The sequence below is a fragment of the Bombus fervidus genome, chromosome 15 (genome assembly GCF_041682495.2).
Source record: "Bombus fervidus isolate BK054 chromosome 15, iyBomFerv1, whole genome shotgun sequence".
In the NCBI taxonomy this organism is placed as follows: domain Eukaryota; kingdom Metazoa; phylum Arthropoda; class Insecta; order Hymenoptera; family Apidae; genus Bombus; species Bombus fervidus.
Genome location: NC_091531.1, coordinates 6326432 through 6348754, shown reverse-complemented (window position 1 = coordinate 6348754; position 22323 = coordinate 6326432). Strand labels below are relative to the sequence as shown.

Sequence of the window (22323 nt, the reverse complement as noted above, 5' to 3'; positions counted from 1 at the left end):
TAATTATCTCGCAAGAGTTTTATCTACCATAATTTTGATTATTGATAGAACACATAAAACATTTCCAGAAAAAAATGATACAGACAATGTAACTGTGTTTACGAAGAAATTATGAATACTCACTTTCGATGATTCATTTTCACATGAAAATGTAAAGGATACAAATCCTTTCGTGGAAGTACGCAGGAAAGAATAATATAGAAGTTATAGAAAAAAGCGGTGAATTTGCGCAACGTCGGACGATGTGCTAAGTTTCGCGGTTGGAGAAGCCTCGGGCGTCGAACCAGCAGAGCCTTGACATTTTCTTCGATTTTTTCTACGTATCGGTCGTCTTCAAACCTTTTCTTCGATACGTTAGAAAAATAAGCTGTAAGATGGACAAACTCGGTTTGGAATGTTACTTTGCATTACGAGCTCGAAGAAAGTGAGGTTAGGATGACATTGCAGGCGCCGTTTTGAGGAACCAATATTTCAAATCGGAAGAAGAACTATTTTTGAATAAGAAAGATAATGCAATTGTATGAAAAAAATTAATTTATTCATACACATTTTTTATTTTAATTGTATCTATAGATTGAGATATAAAAAGTATAATTTAAAAAAAAAATAATTACGCATTAGGTCATCGTTTCTATTTTGTAATATAGAAATACACCAAAATATTTCTTTATAAATACAATTTTTTAAAAATAAATGAAATGTACATAATGTATAAAAATATGTAAAATATCCAAAGTAGATGAAACAAATCACAATTCTATGTCCTATCCTTTTATTTGTATTTCTAAAAATATATATTCGCAGAAATATTTACAGTCAAATATGATTTTATCTAATTAAATATTATTGAATGAAGTATAAATATACAATGTACTGCTAATATACAATATTCTCACCCAATCTTCAATTTCTATCCAAATCCAAATTTCTATTACTCTCCCATAGTAATCTATTGCAAATCCAAATTCGACTTATGTAACATAGTATCTCAAAATTTTGAATGATCCGAAAAAACGTACGAGGGAGGAGAAGATCGAGAAGGAGCCGGCATGCGTGGTGGTAGAGCGAAGATCATAAAAGCTCGTGAGCAGGAGGATTCAGATAGTTTTGGTTTCGGAAGTCGAGACAGCAGGAGCTCGAGATGACCATAACAACAACGACCGTTTGTTTGTTGATCGCCTGCGGCGTCCTCGGCTTCGCGAGCTGTGAGTACTGTGAGCAGTTGGAAAGTTTCGCGGGACGGCACAGGGGCAAGAGAGGGTCTGCCCTCTATGGCCCTTTTCACACGCGATACGTGTATCACGAACCGCGTATTGCGATACACGTTCGTGATACACATCTGGAAATGAAACGTACAGTCTCATTTGTTCGTGTATAGGTTGCCTGTGTTTATCGCCTGTGTTGATCATTCTTTGATCTACCGACTTCGTACGAAAAGTATCGCCAGCGGCGGAGGTACTTGGGATACACGAAACACCAGTATCGCAATACTATATGTCACGAAAATCGTCATGTGAACGCTTCCATTGGTATATACGTAGGGTAAGTGCTCCTAATATCGCCTAGGCCTAGCCCGTAATATCGCTCACCAGTAATATTTTGAGAAAAAAGAGTAGGAAGGATTCGGCAACATAAGTTCTACACAAATATATATGTATGAAAGGACGTATTTTATATTTGTACATGAAAGACAAATAGTATCTCTTTCGCTTGAGACTTTACCTTTTATTTGAAAACAACTAAAAATTTGGTAGGCGATATTGGGGGCACTTACCCTAGATTCAGTATCTATCTGGAAGGAGGACTATCGCTACGTATTTTTATATCTGATATTTCCATATGTGGCACTTTCAGCCAATACGCGTGCTCCTCTTTATGATTGCGTTACGTCTATTAGAAATAACCAACCAGACTCGCATTCCTTCCAGGGGGCTTCTTTTCCGCTCTCGTCTATACAAGATCGTATCTTCGAGAAAGCGAACGCCGTTCTCTTCATTCTGCAAAGCAGAATCAGTGACATTTCTTGCGTCTTATAATATATGGATCCTGAAGATATGTGTGCTCATCTGTGATTACTTATGAGAGACTCTTCCTTAGAGAGACTATCTTATTCATGATAAACTGCAAAATGAAAGATATTATTATCCCTTGCAATTTAAATTATTCAAAATATATCGTTTAACGAAAAATACGTTTTATTTGCAAAAAGAAAAATATTATCACTTGTAATTTGCTCGTTATGGTGGAATTAATTAAGAATGGGTGATAGATAGAAAAGAAATTGTGCAATCATAGAAAAAAATCTCTATTTTCAAGGATCACGTTTTTAATTTTCTAATTTTCTAATAAACTATAAAACTTTAATGAACATTTTTAGTAAATACCATATTTATTTCTGCCAGAGGCCCTCAATTAATTAAATGTTATTTAATTAAATGCAAATACTAAGATATTGAGTTCTTACTCAAGCTAGGAGAATATATACCATTCTTAAAACATATAGATAGATAAATATACAACTTTCAAGTTCAAGTGTCACATGATAGAACAGATATAATTAGCAATTTTGTATTCAGTCAATGGGATCATGTGATAAAAATTATAATATGACGATTATTACAGTGATATCACTTCAGTGTAGTTTCTTTGTTAATGATCACAGTTATTGCGATAATAGGGATTCCAGAATCAGTTTAAGTGCTAGTAATTGCAGTGAAGATAAAAATTGGTAGAGTACCTGTTGCAATGAAGTTTACAGCTCTTTAAAATCTGATCTTCTATAATACTCATATTAGATATCTTTTATCATAATGCCCCATAAAATAAGACATCTACAATAATGCTAATTTGTTATCAAATACTGTTATCTATAATACTAAAAATTTACATATACAGAATATCCATAGAATATTTCCCATAATACTGATCTAACCGGTTCTTTCAAGAATCCAAGAACTGCCTCTTTTATGGATTCAGAATACATTAAAAGATACTTCCACAGATTCTTCTGGTCATTATGTAGGTTCGTCAACTAGTGGAAACAGATGAAGAGAGATATTTCAATGGCTTTAGCTTGTTTGCTCATGTAAATTGTGTCTTGTTGCTTAGGTTCCAAACTATCCCATCGATAAAAATAGTCGTGTTTGTTAAAATTCATTGACTGTCCCGGTAAACCATTCAGCTCTTCATCATCATGTTGCATCACCATGTCACGTTTTGCACGACCATTCTCTCACGATATAACGATAATTTTCGTTATCGTTATACGATCAAAATCACACCGTTTCTCATTAAGATCCTCACTCGATTGCTAACCCGAATGTTATTTATTATTCACGCTACAAAAGAAATCAACTTTTTAATGCCGAAGATTTATCTAAAAGAAAGGAAACTTTTAGGTATTAATTCACTAATACCGAACATGTCAATTAAGAAGTGAAACATCTACAATATATTCTTGCAATATTTTTCAATAAAGCATGCTATAAATCATAGATTTCCGATTTTGTAATACGTTACGTAAACTGAAGACGACGATCTCGATGCCTGAGGGAAGCTACAGCTTCCGCTAAGTGAACGAGAGATACTTAATCCTGAACTGGCATTAAGTGGTAATTTGACAGTATCATCACGCTGTACTTTCAGACTTTCATACCTTCCGTGATTTTTACGCGTTTTATATGTACACATATATGTAAGAATTCCTACAAAAGTTCACTTAAGTACTTTCAAGCATATAGTTTGAATTCATAAAATTTAGATTTTCAAAAAGGTTAAAGGGGAAATCCTTTTATTTGCAACTATTTTATAACGCTAACTACTTTTCCAAAATACTTTTCCATAATTCCATAATAATTTTTAAATCCATACCAAACTCTGTACGTAACTCGTTTTATGTACGTCTTTTAATAACATTGCATTTACATAACTATTGCACATTATTTCACTCCTTAGTTGTTAGTCAGTGAACTGAGCTGCTTATTTGCCAAATCGGTTAACTTCACAAATCGTAAAATAGAGAATGTTAATGAAATTATGTAAGAAGCGTCAATTAAATGCTTTTCCATCGAGAAAATTCAAAAATATCAAAAAATAAAATTAACCACTTCGATCTGTGAACGACTTGATTTAGTTTCAATTTCAATTTCGGTTAGTATAATTGAATAATATTCACTGTAAGATGAAGATAGATAGAGAAGTGCGGAGGTCAAATCGCATCCTCGAACTTTCTCCTTTCGAGACTTCGATAGTGAGCGTGAATACATGCGCGGTTCAGGGACCGGTTTCGTCTTCAAGGTGCTGCATTATGCAAGGGGCCAGGGTTTCCCAATCCGAAGGTCCGCGAAAAGAGCTCTGCAACTATTAACCATTCATTAGCAATCAACGTCTTCTGTGTTTGCTTAACTTCTCAATAAAGAAATAGAATGGCGTTAAGCGAAAACGAGGAAGAAATTTTTTAAAAGCTCTTTGAGTATGTAAAACAGGAAGAAGTATATTACAGAGCTGATAATTAAGGTAGTGGGCAATTAGGGATATTTTTGATTATTAATAATAAAATAATGAAAGAATTTGGAGAAAAGATTTTATGGGAAACTTGTGCAAAACATATTAAAATAAATTATGACGGATATATAAAAAACAGTAGTGAATAAATTAAAACAATTAATATACATATATATATATATATATATAACTTTATATTGAGATTGACGAGTTAAAGAAGAACTAGACCATATTTATAGAGAACCGATTATTAAATTTAGTAAAACTAAATCGAGTGGATAAAAATTGAGCCAAAAATTCTTAATAAACTGTGACGAGTTAACTTTTATCTTTTAGAAAATGAAAACATTTCGAAATATCTATTCCTGGAAGATCATCGTCGTGGATCACTTCAGAAATTATGAAGTAAGAGGCACAGAACCAGACGATTTCATAAAACTCTCATCGAGAAACTCTGTCGTGAAATAATATCGGAACAGGTGTTTGACAAATGTACGTTAAAAAAACTGGATTCTCCTAATAGCTTCATCTTCACGTTCCGTAACAGTTACTTACAATCTCAAGAGAATGTTCTTCTGTTATACCGTGACTGCTTCATTATTTTCCCTGAAATTCAAATTTTCATTATTAAATGTATAACATATATGATATATATAATAAATATAATACACATTAAATTATTATTAAACAATATTATTGTTCGCATTACATATAAACATAGTTTTTAATATTACATAGGCAAACTGGATCTTTTAATATGTTTAGGAGAATTTTTACCTATTACTTCAATTGAAAAATATGTTTGGAAATTGCAAAAATATTAACAAATATATATTGCAACATATCTACAGAAACAGTTGTATAGGCTGCTGTAGAAATATTCCAAAAGGGAAACCTAAAAGAAGCATATATTAAAATGAACTTATTATTTTTCTGAACCAAACTGTTTCAAACGTTTTTCAATGTAACAATTCCTCTGGAAGAAAATCGAGGGTGGAATATTTACTGGATCATTAACAACCCAATTTTTCCACAGAGTATGGAAATAACATGATTCAAGATTAAATAGAGTTAGCAAGTAAAGAAAGCTGTTTATCTTATTTTTACAGCGGCCAGCGTATACAAAGATAGCTGTCCTGAAAAGAATGGTCGATTTTCTGTGCCATCCCAATGTGACGCTTACATCGAATGCATTGATGGTATCCCCGAACACAAATTGTGTCCTGAGGGACTCTTATTCAATCCTAACGTGAGGTTCGCCTATCCTTGTGAATATCCTGCGGGTGTGAATTGTGATGGAAGACCTAACCGACGTTAGTATCATGTGAAAACAGTTCTTTCAAATTTGATCATTTTTTGTAAATTAACTCTGCTATATTATACTTACATTTTACAGAATTTAATCTTTACATTTTATAGAATTTCATTGATATTATTCACATTAGGAGAATTGTATATTTTAATCATTGAGAATATGTGAAGACAGAATTTAAATGCTTGAAAAATAATTGTATTGGCAATTACATTAAAATGATAAAAATTAATTTTCAGAGACACCACAGCCAACGGATGACTGTCCCCATCAGTATGGTTTCTTCAAAATCGGAGATCAACGCAATTGTGGTACATTCATGTCCTGTGTAGAGGGGAGAGCACATGTTTTCCATTGCCCCGAAGGGTTGGCCTTCAACTCTGAATCTTATCGTTGCGACTGGCCTGATCAAGTACCAGACTGCGATGTTGAATGTGAGCGGATTTTATATCTCCTCTTCTTTACATCCTTTAAACGTGTTTTTTTATCTTCTTTCGTCACATCACAGCGTAAGGAATTTTTTACATATTAAAAACATCATACAAGAACAGGATTTCTACAGAAAGTGGAAGATGATGAGTTAAATCTAAACACATAATTCTTTTCACATTCTCGAATTCTTACGAATATATATATTTCAATATTAAAGAATTATAAACATTTAAGACATTTGTAAGATATTTATTTTTAATTTTCAAGTTTATCGTCAAAATTTCAAATTAATGAAAAATTTGCCAAATATATTGGGAATAATTATTTTTGTTATTGAAATTGAGGTGCATTCTGTAACAGGACAGAAACACCAATTAATATTTCAAGAGAGTTAGATTTTTTTGAAGTAAGTTTAAATAGCATCTTTCATACATCTGTGATGTTGTTGACACCAATAACTTACATAATATGGTAGCAAAAAGTGAAATTATGCTGTTGTGTGATTCGTGACTTCAATTATTCACTACACTATTTAATTGTTAATTACTGCTTTACTATTGTCAATGTAGCATTCTTAGGACTCCGGTGCCCAAATGATCCTAACGATGAAAATCGGCTGTACAAGTTTGAGTTCTACGCCAGTCCTTATGACTGTCAGCGTTATTTCGTGTGTGTGAATGGTCGGCCACGATTGCAGGTCTGCGAAGAAGGAAAGGCTTTCAGCCAACTGGAAAACACATGTCTTCCCGCGCAGAACGTCAGTGGATGGTAAGTGGATTTCCAATAAATTTCAAATAAATCTCAAACAAGAGATGCAATTCTGTCAACTCTTCTTCACTCGCCTATTTGACTTATCAGACCTCTATGTACACAGGGAACTAAACATTATATAATCGTATTAGTTATATCAGATAATTAGTGTAGAATTCATAATAATAATAATAATAATAATAAAAATAATAATTTTTTAATTCTCTAATAAATCTTTTTCACTATTTTGTATTGTTAAATACTAGTAATATAATTATTTGTCTATTTTAGTAATTAGATAAATTTTGTAATTGGAGCTTCTAGGTAATTGACCAACGTATAGAAACACAATATTCCATTAAAGTCTTTCCTCTATAATTTAATATTACGTAATTCTTCCATAAAATTGTTCATTTGTTGTTAATTTTTATTTAATATATCCTTTTTATTTTCAGTAAACCACTCAGTTTGCCGCATGAGAAAAAGAAAGTTCCGTTAATAGGTACAATTGTAGAGGAAGGATCATAGTGATGACTTTCATGTACGAATGAATGATTTGCAAAGATACACGTTCATTTGAAAGTAAAACTATCACGAGTTGCTTTCGAGACCATTTCTCGCAAATGGACACTACGTTGACAGTGAATATCCGATTTGATAGTGGCCAGCATAGTCGATCTCAACGCAGTGTCCACTTGCAAGATATATTTCGAGAAAATAACAGATGCAATTACTATTGTGTGCCACTGTAGAAACTACAAGGAAATGAGTAGAATGTGATAATGTAAATACATGAATCATTGATAAGAACTATTGTAAAAATGACGTGCTTGTATTTAGCACAAAATTGTAGACCAAATAGTTTTCAAATAAAAAAATCTGTTAGGAAAATAACAAACAATGTATACATATTTTCCACATTATTTCAATCAGTTATGAACTTTTACATCGATTATACATATATAACAGCTTGGACTTGATCTCTAAAAGAGAAAGCTGTTGAGACAAAAGGTAGTATAAATGTTTCTAAATATGATACAATCCAATGCAATTACGCATTTGTACTTTTTAACAGAAATAGTACTTTTCCATGATTTAATCAGAGAAAATGTTGTATCTGAGATGCTCTCATATACTGAAATATTTCATGTATTTAAAAAATTTACATATCAAAGTACTGAATCTGTTTATCAAGTCTTCATTTTAAATTCCAGCTACTACACTGATTTACTAATTATGATTCATTCGTAATATTGATATGTTCGTTCGATAATATTTTTTCAACGAATCCTTCTGGTAAAACAATAACAGCGAATAAGAAAGGAAACCAATAATTGACAATGAAATTGACATCGAAAAAATTCCACGTAACCCTCGTTAATCGGAATGTCTCCATACATCTATGTTTAATTATGAACTGTCCATAACGTGATAACGGATAATGTATTGATTAGATTTGGAATACAGATAGACAATAAAGCACGTGGAAAATTTTCAACCGATCTCCTCGCGTTCGTAGGCTGAATTCATTGCAAGAAATAACAACCCGAATACACACATACAAGTATACACAAGAATAAAAACATACATTTGCTTGCAATTGTACATCATAAATACACACGTCACTGACAAATATTCACATATGCTATGTACAAAGTGATAAACGACAAAGAACTACATATTGACAGTTAATCCAGACTCATTAGGAACGGACCTCGTTCGATTTCAATCCGTTCCATATTATTATTAAAATACAAGTCTCAGGAAATCCACGTAACCCTGGTCAAATAAATTCTTTGCTGACACTAGTACTACCAATCTGAACTATTTCCCTAATCTTTTTATCCTGATAAGAATCAAGAGTAATTTTGTCAAACATATGTTTTGTATTTTTCGCAAAACAATTAGTGGATGGTAGTTCTAGAGATAATGCGATATTCACAGACTAACGGTCGTTCACTTTGCTCGTAGACTACACGAAAAAATAATTGAAGATGGATGTACAATATATAAAGCTAATACATATGTATATCCAACTCAAATTATTATATATCTATATCCGTTTACAGTCGGGTTCAACGGATCCTGATGCAGTGTACATAACATCTACAGATCAAAGGATAGAAGATCGTGTATAAAAAAATAAACGTATGTCTTTAAGTTTAAAATCTCCAGTTTACAGTTTTAAAGAATCTGAGATATATTATTATATAAAAAAATAGCTGCTGAAAAGTCTTGAAAAATATTTGTCATTGTTAATTTCTTATGAGTATATCCACAGTGCAATGTTAAACGAGGAAAGATAGATTTATTAGCCAATAGTTTCTTATTTTTTAGTCGTACAATAAACATCCACCGACACATATGTACAGAAACACTTATTCTTTTTTATTTTTATAATATACAGCACCAACACAAACATCATGAACATTTATTCTCGCAAAGCGATAAACGATAAAAAGGACTCATTGGGAACGAACCGATATAATTCGATTACAATTTGTCCCACATGAATAACGTACAACTGCAAGGGAATTCGCGTTATTATGGTAGAACGAATTCTTTGCCAATACGAAAATGACCATTCTATTATGTCGGAAGGATATATTAGGTCTCAATAATAGGCAGCCGTAATTTTGTCAAATACACGTTTTGTAGTATTCGTAAAATTATTGATGAATGGTAATTCCAATGAAAATGGATGATAATTCATGGTAGATGAAAGTGGATATATGATAAAATATTTCATACTGGGTGGCTGGGAAAGTAAATGTATATCGTAATACGTAGATTAACGTTAAAAATTGCTACTTATTTTTTATTTTTCTCGCCGGTTTCCTTCACTGAAAATTCTACATTATCTGCACGCAACACGAAAAGCGTTTTTTCGAATATAGTTTCCGCGTATTATCAAAACGTTCAATCTAATATTTTTATATTAATCAATACAAATAGATTGATATTAACCTAGAACGAAATACGTATTATAATTGTCAAGTATAAATTTTCTCGTCGTGATTTACTAAAAATTAATATAGAACACGACAGTTAATTCATTTTTAATTTAAGAATATTATTCTCACGTACCAGCTAATAACTTATCATAACATTTTTATAATTATATGATTCTTTGAATTCATTTTTACCAAATATAAGTTTTCAAATTATACATACAATCGAATTAATAATCTGTATATCATATAATAGTTTAGTTAGGTTACATTAATTTTTGTTAGTTTTATAGTTAGTTTCTTATTCGATAAACGCTGTTGTAGCTTGGTAGGGATGTGCTACTCCACTCATCGTATTCATCAGACATGACACTCTCAGATTTTCATCTATATAGATCATTACAAAATTCTCTTAGTGGCAAAAGGTTTAACTCTTTGGTCGACATAAAAAATCACATTGAAAAGTTTTCTATATAATTCAATAAATGTATATCCAAATTTAAATGTGCTGCATTTCCTTTAAAATTTCCTTAATTAAGATTTCCTTAAAAATCGGAACGAACTTTCTGAGCGACATGTATATCTAGTTTAAATTATTATAATTTCACACGCACTTACAGTTGGACTGAACGTAACTTGATGCAGTTCGTAGATCTAGAACATAAGAATTTCTGTAAAGAATAAACACGTGTGTTTAAGCTTACAGTTAGCAATTTAAAGTAAAATGGCCATAGAAATACTGGTAAGTCATTTATCACTGTTACAGTTCAGCGTTAAATTGTATTAATTACCCTACGGTGATAATACTTGTCAATTAAATTGTTTCGTAAATCACTCTATAGTAAAACTCAATGAAACCCTTTAGAAACCTTTGTATAACAATTATAATGCAAATATTATACGTTATAATTGTATTAAAAACATAGAAGTTTACTATTTCTTGGTAAAAAGATTTTGTTTCAATAGTAACATCTATAAAAATAGAAAATTTGTATGTCCAGCTTCCCTCGTTTTGGCAATTTCATTATAAAAAATATAGAGTAATAAAAAAGCAGTAGAAGAAATGTGGATGTTGAATTATTCAAGACTTTTTAGCAGCGTTATGATTAAAACAGTTTTGACGGACCGTTGATGGATTTACAGTCTTCATATGTTTTATAATAATCGTGTATAGTACACGTCCTTTCACTGAAGAAATTTTCTCATTACTTTTATTAGCTGTTTGCACGCAGAGTCTTAGTAGTAAACTGATTTAAATCTGATTACGGGTTTTATGAGAGCCCATGATGTAAATTGTGTAGCTCATAGGCGAGATGACAACACTCTGAATCACTCCAACAATGCTGCTCTCGAATTCTATCTGTATTGAGCCCTGTGCAAGGTGTTACTTCCGAAACCTAAAATAAAATCCAATCTTAGAACATAGATTTATTAACCCCTAGTTAGTTGAAAGTTCATAAAAAAATAAATTAGCTCCATTTAATATACTTTTAAGTATATTATTAAACATTTAATTCATTCATTAATTAATTAAATTTATTTATATAAGTAAATAAACGTTTCAATATCTTTGAAATTTCTATGACATATTCAGTATATACGATTTATTATACAATTTTAAAAATCTACTTTATAAAATTGCTTTTTATACTTGATCATGTGGATAAAAAGGGTGTAACTCCATCACTTAGGTGGGTGGAGAAAACTCTGTACTCACGTTCGAGCAAAAGGAAAGTAACGATTGATCCGTGTATTTGCTGTAGAGGGGTGACGTGTGATTCGCCTGTTGATCCTGATTTCCCGGATATGCGCTCTGTCCGTTCCCTGCGATTTCCAAGTAACCTCTGCTGCTCGCTAAACTACCTCCTCGCGTACCAATATCTGAGAGAATGAGCAGTCACATTCCTTAACGCTTCGATACCCTCATCAACTCCATCAGAAATACATTAAATATAAAGAATCAGATCAATTTACATTGTAGCTCACGCAATTTTACAACCAGAATACTTTCAATGCTGACATAAACAAATATAGAATGGCAAATAAAATTGTTTAAAAAGAGTTTGAGAATTTACAATTATTCTACCGTCTAAAACTCATTTTTTGGGGAAAATATTATATATGGCAAGACAAAGGAGCAATTTTGTATGAAAGATTGAAAGCGACATATCATACCATCTTTAAAATTTTAATATTCTTTCCACTTCGGAATGAAAAATATTAGAGATCTACAAGCAAGAGAACAACTATTCTGTACAGAGATTTGCAAGAACAAATGCAGGGATTCGCTGTTTCTACTGAACCATAAATCAAAGAAAATGGAAAAATAATAAATGGGAAGAGGAACTGCATCATCATCATTCACGACAAATTATAACGAATGACTGGTGAAAGTCTTGAGCAATGGAATATTAATAACCAGAAAAGAATATCAAGTTGACTACTAATGATTCTTATTAATGATTCCCGCTTTAATCACCAACTATTCTATAGATTCACTGTAGAATAACAACCTACTTCTCAAGGTATTATAATTTAATATGGACTGATATCTACCGAAAGTAATGAAATAATGATCAACTAGTCCATAATATCAGAACAAATGATCCGATCACGCATACCAATTTTTAATGTTGGTAGAAATCTTTCGTCAAATTAAAATACATTAATTGATTAGAACATAACACAAAAACATGCAGACTGATGAAGATATGAAAATGAAATGTCAAACACGGTGTTGAAAATGTAACAGCCAGCGGTATCGAGATAGCATTGAAGGCGTGCGTGAGAGAACGAAGGATTTGATAGGATAGAGAGGACACCTTGTGTACTCGCCATCGAGTGGGTTGAGCGTCGAGCTGTCCTGTCGTGAAGAAAACAGAGCCAAGGTTTTTTCCACCAACGTGGCCGCTTTGACCGTCTACCAAGTTTCGATGCATTGCAGCTGCACGTGCTGCTAGAGTGGGTGGATGGTCTTGAGTTCCACCTAGTGCGAAAACGAGGCAATTTCTGGCTCCTGATCGCCTTGGTTACCTCGGTTCGTACCTCACCGTTCAGGAAACAATACAAAACGGCCACGAAAAAACCCTATTGCCAAAAAAAGAACAAGAAATTTAATTAAGAACCATAATCATAATGTCATAATGAACAACTGACGAGGATGGAACTTTAAACCACAATGGTATGAAAAGAGCAAAGAGAATTGGACGTTGCAGATGAAGATATTATAAAATAGTGAAGTCGAAGAAAAGTGTAGAGACTCTCTAAGTCATATACCTGAAAAGAAGCGAACAGTTGGTCGCAGAAGAGCCACACAACTTCAACAGTTTCATCTACACCAATACTATAAGACATGCCTAAGAAAACGGTATAATGTACTCCAAAAAGTGGCACCAGGACCAATGTGCTTTTCGCCCACCTTCTGCAAAGTAATTCAGAGTCTTTAACACGCGAAGAACAATCTACACTCAAAGAGAATTGAAGCTACTCATCTTCTGGAACGAGGTAGCTTGTAGGAGTTCTCAGAGAACTAGGTTGTGTAAACAGGTGTATAACTCAAAGGACTTATCGGAAATTAGGTGGCGAAACTTACTTGTATCTTTGCGTCTCCTCCGATACTGTGGACTTGAGCTTCAACAGGAGCACTCTAACGATATTGACGAACAGTCCAAAATTGATCTGTGGAATTTGAAACCGGTGGTTCTCATATTCAAGTCTATCGAAGTGATCAAAAAGTTTTAATGTGGAAAAAGTTCTGAACGCTTTTCCCAAGTTGCGACAAGGAGAGTGAGATCCAAAGTTGAACAACTTGAATGGAATACAGAAGCTACACGATTATCTTGGAAAATTCCTTATGTAGCCTTACGTAACTTACCAGAATCGACAGCATAGTCGGAACTCGAATGAGGAGGAAGAGGTTGGAATTTTCATGAGTGGTCCAGCAGTACTTGTTATCAAGAGTCACTCTCGCCACTATCCAGCACGATACGAATACAGCTGGGAGACCTGAGAGCACAGGCACGTAGAGAAACTAACTTTGCTACTTTACATGATAATTTCGCTAAAGCAGTTTAGGAAACTCTAAGCAACAACATAAGACAACACGAACGACAAGTTCACATCGCCAGTGCTATCTTTTATGATGCAAGTCCTTCCAAAATTGATATTTCTTACCACATTAATATCAAAAAAAAAAAAAAAAAAAAAAATAAAAAAATAAAAAAAGGAAAGAACAAAAACAGAACTATGAATTAACTATATCATATGAATGAACAATGTACTTGATAAGATTTAGAGAAGCTCAGAATTTTCAAGGAATTACTACATTAGTCAGAAAATAGCTATTGAGAGATGCTCACCCCATCCGAGGCAAACGTAGCCAATGATGCTTGAGTTTATATCGGTGAAGAGTGCTAGAAAGACTAAGTTGTGCAAGTAGAGCCCCTCCATTAATATCCAAAAGTAGTTTGCAAGGATGAAGTATTGCCAGAAGCTGGTGAACACTTTGCACAGCCAGCTGTTTTCTTTCTCGTCCACTAGCCAATATGTGTTTCCATTTTTTATCATAACATCTGAAGCTAAGGCCATTCCAGAGACGAACAGTACGTCCTTCATCAGCGCCATAAACGCACGGAGCATGAACGAGGCGAACAAATGCATGTGCAGCATATTCCGGGGGCACCTCAATTTCCTACGTCCAATTTGGGATAAACTTAAAGTAATGATTCGGGATTTTAAAGATCAGATATTGAAACATGTTAGTTAAAATAAAATTAATAAATTGTTCCATGCGTTTGTATTTCTAATTTTTCTTGCATGGAATTATAAACAACACTAGTATTAAAAGTGTCTGGTGGATGCAGATGATAAGAGGATTACTGAATAAGAAAAAAAGAGGACCCGCCATCAAAAAAATTTCTCTCTGTCTAAATTCTCTTCTGTACTTGATGAAATTGCGACGGTCGGATTACTCGTATTTTGATTTACCCCCGAGAAATAAAATTAATTCAACGTTATACTTTGAAACGTAGAATATGTGAATTAATATATGGAAGTCAGTAATGTTAAGTATTAGTACAAGCTCATGCGACAACCTAATATAGTCAAAATGGAGGATTAGAAAAATTGAAATATTATAGGCTCTAACTCTAAATAATAAAAATACCTTTTATTATAAGCTACTTATTAAAAATTGAAAAACAGGAATAAAAAATAATATCCTTGAGCTGATACTTACTTGATCACAACCAAAATTAAGAAAGCTATCACCAGAGTGAAGAGAGAGACGGTATACCCGACTTTCGAGATGGTCTTTACCATCGGAAAAAATTTCTGAAACATAAGTTATTATTAATTAGAATGTTTATTAAATCTTGCAAAGGTAATTGGAGACATTATGAAGCACGGGGGAAATCAGTCTGCGTGAATTTGATCGATAAACCGCAGGTTTCAATCAAAGAGAGGCCGCCGATATGGTTCACATACTAATTTTGTTGCGAAAGCAAATTGACCATGATACACAAAAGATTGTAACACTATCGAATTAATTACACGTAATGGGATTTCACGTCGTGTTAAGCAATTCTGAAAATTATATCAGGAACGCAATAAATAGTCTCTAATCATCGACTGCCTTTTGAAAAATGTTTGACCTCATTCGCGTAATTCCCATCGATTTCTATCTCCTTTGAACGAGTTTCTGACATTTCTGTTCCTTTTTCCACAGATTAGTTTCTTTCTCATGATCAATGAAGTCTTGAAGCTTCAAAGTCGTCAAGGTTTCTTAAAACTTCCAAGATGATAACAAAAAACTCAGAATCTGGTTCCATGGTAGTATTATTATTATTATATTTCCTAACGACCCATTCAATTAAATATGCTATCTGTGGATCATTCTGGATGGTTTCTTATTAATGTCACTGATAAATTTAGTAGTGTTCACAAGCATTTACTTTAATAAGAGTGCCGTTGTTCTTTTGACCATCGGGCAGTGTCATTACAATAGTCACCAATGAATTTCTATAGCATTGACTGTAGTTGCTCCAAGTACTATTGGTACTATTATTCCAAAACCACTGGCCATCTGACATGCATTCTCTGGATGCATTCGCCTGAAAATTCAAATACATTCATTAGAACAGATCGTGAAGTACAAGTGAAACACATCATGAAAATTAGAATCGTTCAAATTCATTATTAAAGTGTTAATCTAGATTTCTAGAATAGACCTCAAATTGTTATGATCCTTAATGATTCGATAATAGCAATACAACAATATAATAGGCAACATTTTAGTAAGTTTTCATTAGAAATTGCAGGAATTGTAATTTTAATTATGATAATTACCTGGACATCAAACCCAGTGATATAAGATGGACAGGGCAGGATGGCCAACTCCCCAGGTGCAGTTGATTGCCAGCACAATATCTCATCCCAAACTTCCGGGCACCAGCCTGCACACCATGACATTCTTTATGTTTTTTTTGTTTTCATTTTTTACACGGCAGGGAAGCAATATATCACACTATGGTATCGCGTGTGCACGAAAGAAAAAAAAAGCTGACCGCGTGGTTTACATTTGATATCACTCATGGGAAGGTATTGGATTAAGGAGCTTTTTATCATCATCCCACATTTACTCGGCTTTCAAAAGTTCGTTCAATTTTGCTCTGATTTCGAAAACTCTTCATTTCGCCGAAACGTGACTCTGCTCTCTCATTTTCGTCAGAGGTAAAAGCTTCCAACTTCAAAGCAATTCCTGTTACACGTTTTATATAAAATTCTCTACAAATATTCTAAACAGTTTTATACACTTCTTTATAAATATATTTTATAATTAATCGTCTAGTGAAGTAGCGTAATTATAATCGTGTGATTAGAGTCTGATCAAATATTTATAATTTACTCCTTAATTAAAATGTGCAATAATATAATTCCCATGAAAATATTGTTGGCTATGGTAACGATAGAGATCTGTAGAATTTTTACAAAGGCTCTTTGTCAAATATTTTGAATTTATTTCTTGATAAATATTTTTTAATTAAAATTCCGTAGCAACGAAATCTTAATAGATGTCGTTAATTAAATTAGGAATTGAGTATCTTAGAATTTCTTTCTCAGAATTTAAGAAAGAAGTTTTAATTTGTTTCTTGATAAATAAAATTCCATTGGTTCGAGCCAGTGATATCATGGACAAAAATAATTTTTCAATGAAAACGGTTGTCGAAACGAACCGGGATTTGCCCGGTGTATTTTTCGTCGAATAATGGACACTTCGATGTATCGTGCCGAGACATTGCGACAACTGAACGATCTTGACGGTTTTTTTATTCAAAGAATTCTTTTGTGGTCATGCGCGACGTCAAGCGAATGTTCTGATTTTACATCCAATATTGTCGCATTTTAATTTTACATATTTCCACTATCTCCTACTATATAATATTATTACTCTAAGTACAGCATTATGAGATATTCAACGAAATGGAACTACAAAACTGATGGAAATAACATTTTTTATCGCGTCAATCGATAACGCAGTCGACAAATTCATTGTGTTTGCCTTTTCTAGAATAAACACTTTTCTGAGCAATTTGCTAAACAATTACAAAAGGAACAAAACGTAAAACAAAGTACAAAACGTAAAACAAAGTACAAAACGCGTAACAGTTTAATGAAATAAAATTGTAAAATCGAAACAAAATTCTCTGTTTTCTCATACTGGAACAAAGTAAACTTTCCAATTTTGCTTCGACGAATCCAGCGTTTTTTACAATTAATGTTAAATTAATGTAGAATGAAATTAATAAAAAATGCAGGATGACTAAAATTACAATTTCGCCGAAGTAGAAGCAGAGGAATTCGCCACTTTGACTTTTCGTGACTCGTAGAAGCGTTATTGCATTTCTGACTCATCTGTTTCCTGAGGCACGCGCGTGGCCCATTTCCGGTACACGCCCGGCGAAGCTACTGAATCGAAATTCTCCATGAGTTGTTATCACCCCGTCGACAGCCTTGTAAATTATCTCGACGTCAAGATTGATTTATCGGGTTCGAAGTTTTCGAAAAAAGGGAAAGAAGGAGGAGCTGGAAACCGGAGTTAAAAGCAATACTTGCAATCCTGTTGGTATAAAATTTCACGAGTTGAAGGGAATTAACGCAACCGATATCTCAACGTTATCGATCGTTCTAGTACTTTGAAATTAATCAACGAAGATCATCTAAATGTGCCAAATTTTATGCCTTATGCGATTTGAGGAAAATATGATATAAACGAAATTTGTTTAATCTTTAACAACTTTTTAAAGAAAAAGTATAGCTTCCTTTTTGAGTAAGCTTCTTAATTTTGTTCACATTTGTTGCAAAGGAAATTCAATATTTGCAGCTAAAATTTGTAATTATTGTATCGCTAATTAAAGTAAGAAAAAGTATAGAAAAAGAAGTTACACAATTCTTTTATGCAATTTTTATGAAATTGCTTTAAAGATGTTAAAAGACATCTAATATTTCCTTTCATGTCTTTTGTTTGATAAAACAATGTTAAATGATAATTAAAATGGAAATTAATTCGTGATAGCCGTTTACTATATTGCTTTTTAACAGGGAGATCCGAAAAGGCTCGTTAACAGAATAGCTTTGTCACGAATCGATTTTTCATTAAGCGATTAGTATCAATATATGCTTCCTGTCACACGATGCCTCGTAATTTAATTATTATATCAGTCTGGTCGGTTCCTTTTCTTTCAATCCATTATCTCCTCGTGTTCTTTTACTTCTACGGAGCTTGTTTTATTCAAGGACGAAGACATCCCCCTTAATTAATTAAACAGTCCACGTAGTTCTTCGTTTGAATTAGAATGTAAAACGATCAGCTAATAACTGTAAGAAAGAAATTCCAATCCAATTAATACTTTTTATTAAAATATATTATGTATCAAATATATAATATATATTATATATTAAACGAAGATATGTCTCTCACTACCCTAGACAAATTTCTCTACTCTTCATTGCACTTTCTATGAATATAATCTTTTTAAATATTCCTCAATGTCCATTTTCATAATTTGTGCTTACTGTTTTTATTTTATTTCAATTGTGCTATCTTTTCCTGTCTATAAAATAGCAACATGCTGCATAATAATGAAGATGACAGTGACGTATGAAACAGTACCATTTTCTATACGCTTTTCTTCAAAATTTATTAATTTCAAAATATTTTGTCAATTGGAAATTATTATTCAATTTAATACGATTACATATTACTATATTACATATTATATTCTTGTCCCTCCAACAAAGATATCATGATTACTACAATTTTAAAAATAAATCAATCCTATCGAGCAAATTATGGAATAAAATCTATAGTTTCGATTGATTCGCTAACAATCTTTAATCTCGTGGCAACTGAGCAACCCATTATTGACTCGTGAAAGAGTATCATGCGTTGGATGGGGTCAATTTAATGGAGTTAAATCCATCGATTTCCTTCAAACGTGTGAATTTAAAAACCGAAGTTTAGTGATTACAGGACGCGTTGAAAAAAGGAACAAGAAGAGAAACAATTTTTTAGCAACAAGTACTATTATTGCCCGCATCTGGGAGTGCGAAAGCTATAATTGGATGAGGTAGCAAAGCCCTGGACCGACACGAAAATCCTGATTTGAATCCAAGCTCCATTTTCCATTTCCTCGGTCGTTCTTTTTCATGCTAAATTTTCCCCTAGCAACGGGAAACGACCCATGAATTTACCAAATCCTTTTACGATTCGAAAGGCATTTAGATTCTCAGCATTTTTCACCAGCCTGTTCTCTCGAATTACACGCGGCGCTAAAGCGTGTGGGACAAATAACCAGACTAGCACTAGAGAGCTGGGTGGTTTCGTATTAAATTTCCACTTCTGGTACGTCTGTCGCGTTTCATAAATTTCTCGTTACAAACGGGTCATGGGAAATTCATGGAATGATCGTGAAATCCCCTAGCTCAAAGCCGATGAAGCAGTATATTTGTATGTGTTACTCACGCTGAATGATTAATTACAGGATTGGCGTTGGTACCTTCATTACCCAAACACGAAATTCAATGTTATATGAAATGTTATCTCCAGATGTTTAACAAATTCCGTATATGTAATATTTGAATATCAAAGGCTGCGTTATCGAAAGGAAAATACTTTTCACGCTAGATGAAAGAAAAATTCCAAATATTTTCACGAGGAAGAAGATTGGAAGAAAAAGATGGTGTGAAGTTATGTTATTCGCTGTTATTTATTGTACGTAGCTCTTGTCTTTCGATTTTACATTTTCCTTTTATCTCATCTTCTTCGTTCATTATACTTTATCTACGCTTTCATTCAAACTCCTATCACATGCCTACAGACTAGTAGCGTGCTGTCGTATTTGCGAGATTAATCAGATGGATCACACTGAGAAATAAGGAATGCACGGAAATAGTAAGAGCAACAACCGAAAAACGTAGGAACTGGTAAACTTCATTAAAGGGAAGCATAAAGCTTTCCGCATGGATAGATAGGCAAACCAAAGAAACACGAAGAGAAACGAAATTCCAAAGACTGACGTAGATATATGTATGGCAATCTATATAACAGCTTAAGATGTAGATATACTTAGATACTTAGAGGATTAAGATTTAGCTTTAAGGAATGAACTAAGAGTGCTCTTAGACGATTAACAATATTGTCAACAAATACTGATGATATTATATCGAAGATACATATTGATCCTCCTAGTTGAGAATCTTGAGATATTGAGAATATATATTAATCATCCATAATGGTTATTCGCAACCCAAACTTTGTAAGTAAAGAAATATTAGCTCTAATAGTATAATTTTTCAAATTTATCAAATAGTAGTTATGATGTCTGCTTTAAATTAGATAATATTTCATTACAGGAGGAAAGATCGAATGAAGATATTACAATATAATTTTAATTAAACTGCATCAGAGTGTATCCAATATCCGAAGATATCTAGGGGATTTTCCATGGAAATGGAGAATGGAGTAGCGTCAGCTGCCAAACGTAGCTACACTTCCGTAACTGTCGATGGTCTAATTCGATGAAATAACTCGAATTAAGCCATACCAACCCCCTTGGCTATGAGCTTAATCGACATCGAAGTCAGTAATCGTTGAAACTCTCGACCTTCCAGTTCCTGTTAATTATTTTAGAACGTCATTCATATTTTCAGCATTATGCATTATGCACAGCATTCAATATTTATTTATAATTACAATAAGTACTAAAACAGCTTTATTTTTTTTCTTTTTTAAGAAAATCTTTCAAAATTACTAAACACATAATCGACATAGAGAGAGAGAGATGTAGATCTCTAACAATGTTGCAATTGAAAAATGTATACTATTGTATGAAGAATGTTTTATTAACTTTTGTTAAAGCGATTTCGGGAGCCTTTGTATAGTCTTCAAGTTTTATTTGATAAAATGCATGCGATATCACTAGTAAAATAAGAAAAAAAAAAAGAAAAAAAGGAAGAAGATAAAACACTCACCAGACGATAAAATGTTGCCCTTTTGGCACTGGTCAGCTTTCATTTTCAGGGTTCGTTTCTGATCGCTGAGACTCGCAGGTTTGTTAAAGTCTACGTTCTCCTGAAAAAAAGATGAAACATTTTTTAGAGATGAAGTTCTCAGGAGATGAATATGAGAAATTCGTTTTTGTAAATTTACCTAATTTTAATGGTATTTGATATGAAGATAAAGGAAAATATGATAATTCAGATACTAATATCACATTATAACTAAAAAGCCATATTTCAATATAGAATAATTTAGAATGAAAAGAACAGATACATAAGTATTGTAGAAGTAAACGTGTAATTGGAAAAACAAACAATATTTTAATATTCTCGGTATTTTGATATTACCACAAGAAGTACTTCTAAAGTTATGGAAAAAGTGAATTTAATTAAAAGCATTAATCTTTTTGAAAGTTAATTAATTAATGGAACACTGCATTTTAAAACTAATCCTTCATAAAAATATGACTTTCTGTTTTCTTCTGCAGTAATCTTCAACTCTTTTTGTTTCTTAAAACAAAAGTGAAATTGGAAGACCATAAAAATTAAAAGACTATAACAGGGTTAAACTAACCAGAACTTGGAATTATTTCTGGACTAGGAAGTCCCTTACGTTTGCTTGCACTATAGTTTGTGTATTAATTTCGAAAATAAACCAACAGATCCCTGCCCACTAACCGTTTCCACTGCAACAAACCAACCCTATTCTCTCATCCAATTATTATCAGACATCAAACCTGGTTTATAATAGTTCCAGAGAGTACGCTGGTAAGTGCACCGGTGATCAAGACAACGAGACCCAAATAAATTCAAAGACCA

At 32.8% G+C, this 22323-nt stretch overlaps 2 protein-coding genes and 1 long non-coding RNA gene across 9 annotated transcripts in view; 1 reads left to right on the top strand and 2 right to left on the bottom strand.

The window, feature by feature from the left end:
- Nucleotides 1–917: 917 nt before the first annotated feature.
- LOC139995208 (uncharacterized) lies at nt 918–3468 on the bottom strand. Its single transcript, XR_011801912.1, has 2 exons — nt 2933–3468; nt 918–2121 (listed from the first exon to the last, which is right to left on the bottom strand). It is a non-coding gene; the product is annotated as an uncharacterized lncRNA (long non-coding RNA).
- Nucleotides 938–7902, top strand: LOC139995207 (protein obstructor-E). Its single transcript, XM_072018438.1, has 5 exons — nt 938–1205; nt 5613–5816; nt 6055–6249; nt 6817–7015; nt 7453–7902. Exons 1-5 carry the CDS (start codon nt 1142–1144, stop codon nt 7523–7525), a joined length of 735 nt encoding a protein of 244 aa, XP_071874539.1. The 5' UTR covers nt 938–1141; the 3' UTR covers nt 7526–7902.
- A 3229-nt stretch (nt 7903–11131) lies between these two features.
- LOC139995204 (parathyroid hormone/parathyroid hormone-related peptide receptor) overlaps nt 11132–22323 on the bottom strand; it is a 30390-nt gene continuing 19198 nt past the window's right edge. The window contains exons 4-14 of one of the 7 annotated variants that reach the window (XM_072018428.1): nt 21478–21577; nt 16294–16400; nt 15900–16058; nt 15185–15279; nt 14307–14659; nt 13823–13953; nt 13541–13626; nt 13225–13369; nt 12771–13035; nt 11666–11829; nt 11132–11345 (exon numbers count right to left, since the gene is read on the bottom strand). In XM_072018428.1, the coding sequence (XP_071874529.1) occupies nt 11220–11345; nt 11666–11829; nt 12771–13035; nt 13225–13369; nt 13541–13626; nt 13823–13953; nt 14307–14659; nt 15185–15279; nt 15900–16058; nt 16294–16400; nt 21478–21577 (1731 nt within the window). In that variant the 3' untranslated portion in view covers nt 11132–11219. Of the gene's footprint in view, nt 11346–11665; nt 11830–12770; nt 13036–13224; nt 13370–13540; nt 13627–13822; nt 13954–14306; nt 14660–15184; nt 15280–15599; nt 15722–15899; nt 16059–16293; nt 16401–21477; nt 21578–22323 lie in introns of those variants that run through there. The other 6 variants (XM_072018429.1, XM_072018430.1, XM_072018431.1 and 3 more) reach the window with 6 other exon arrangements.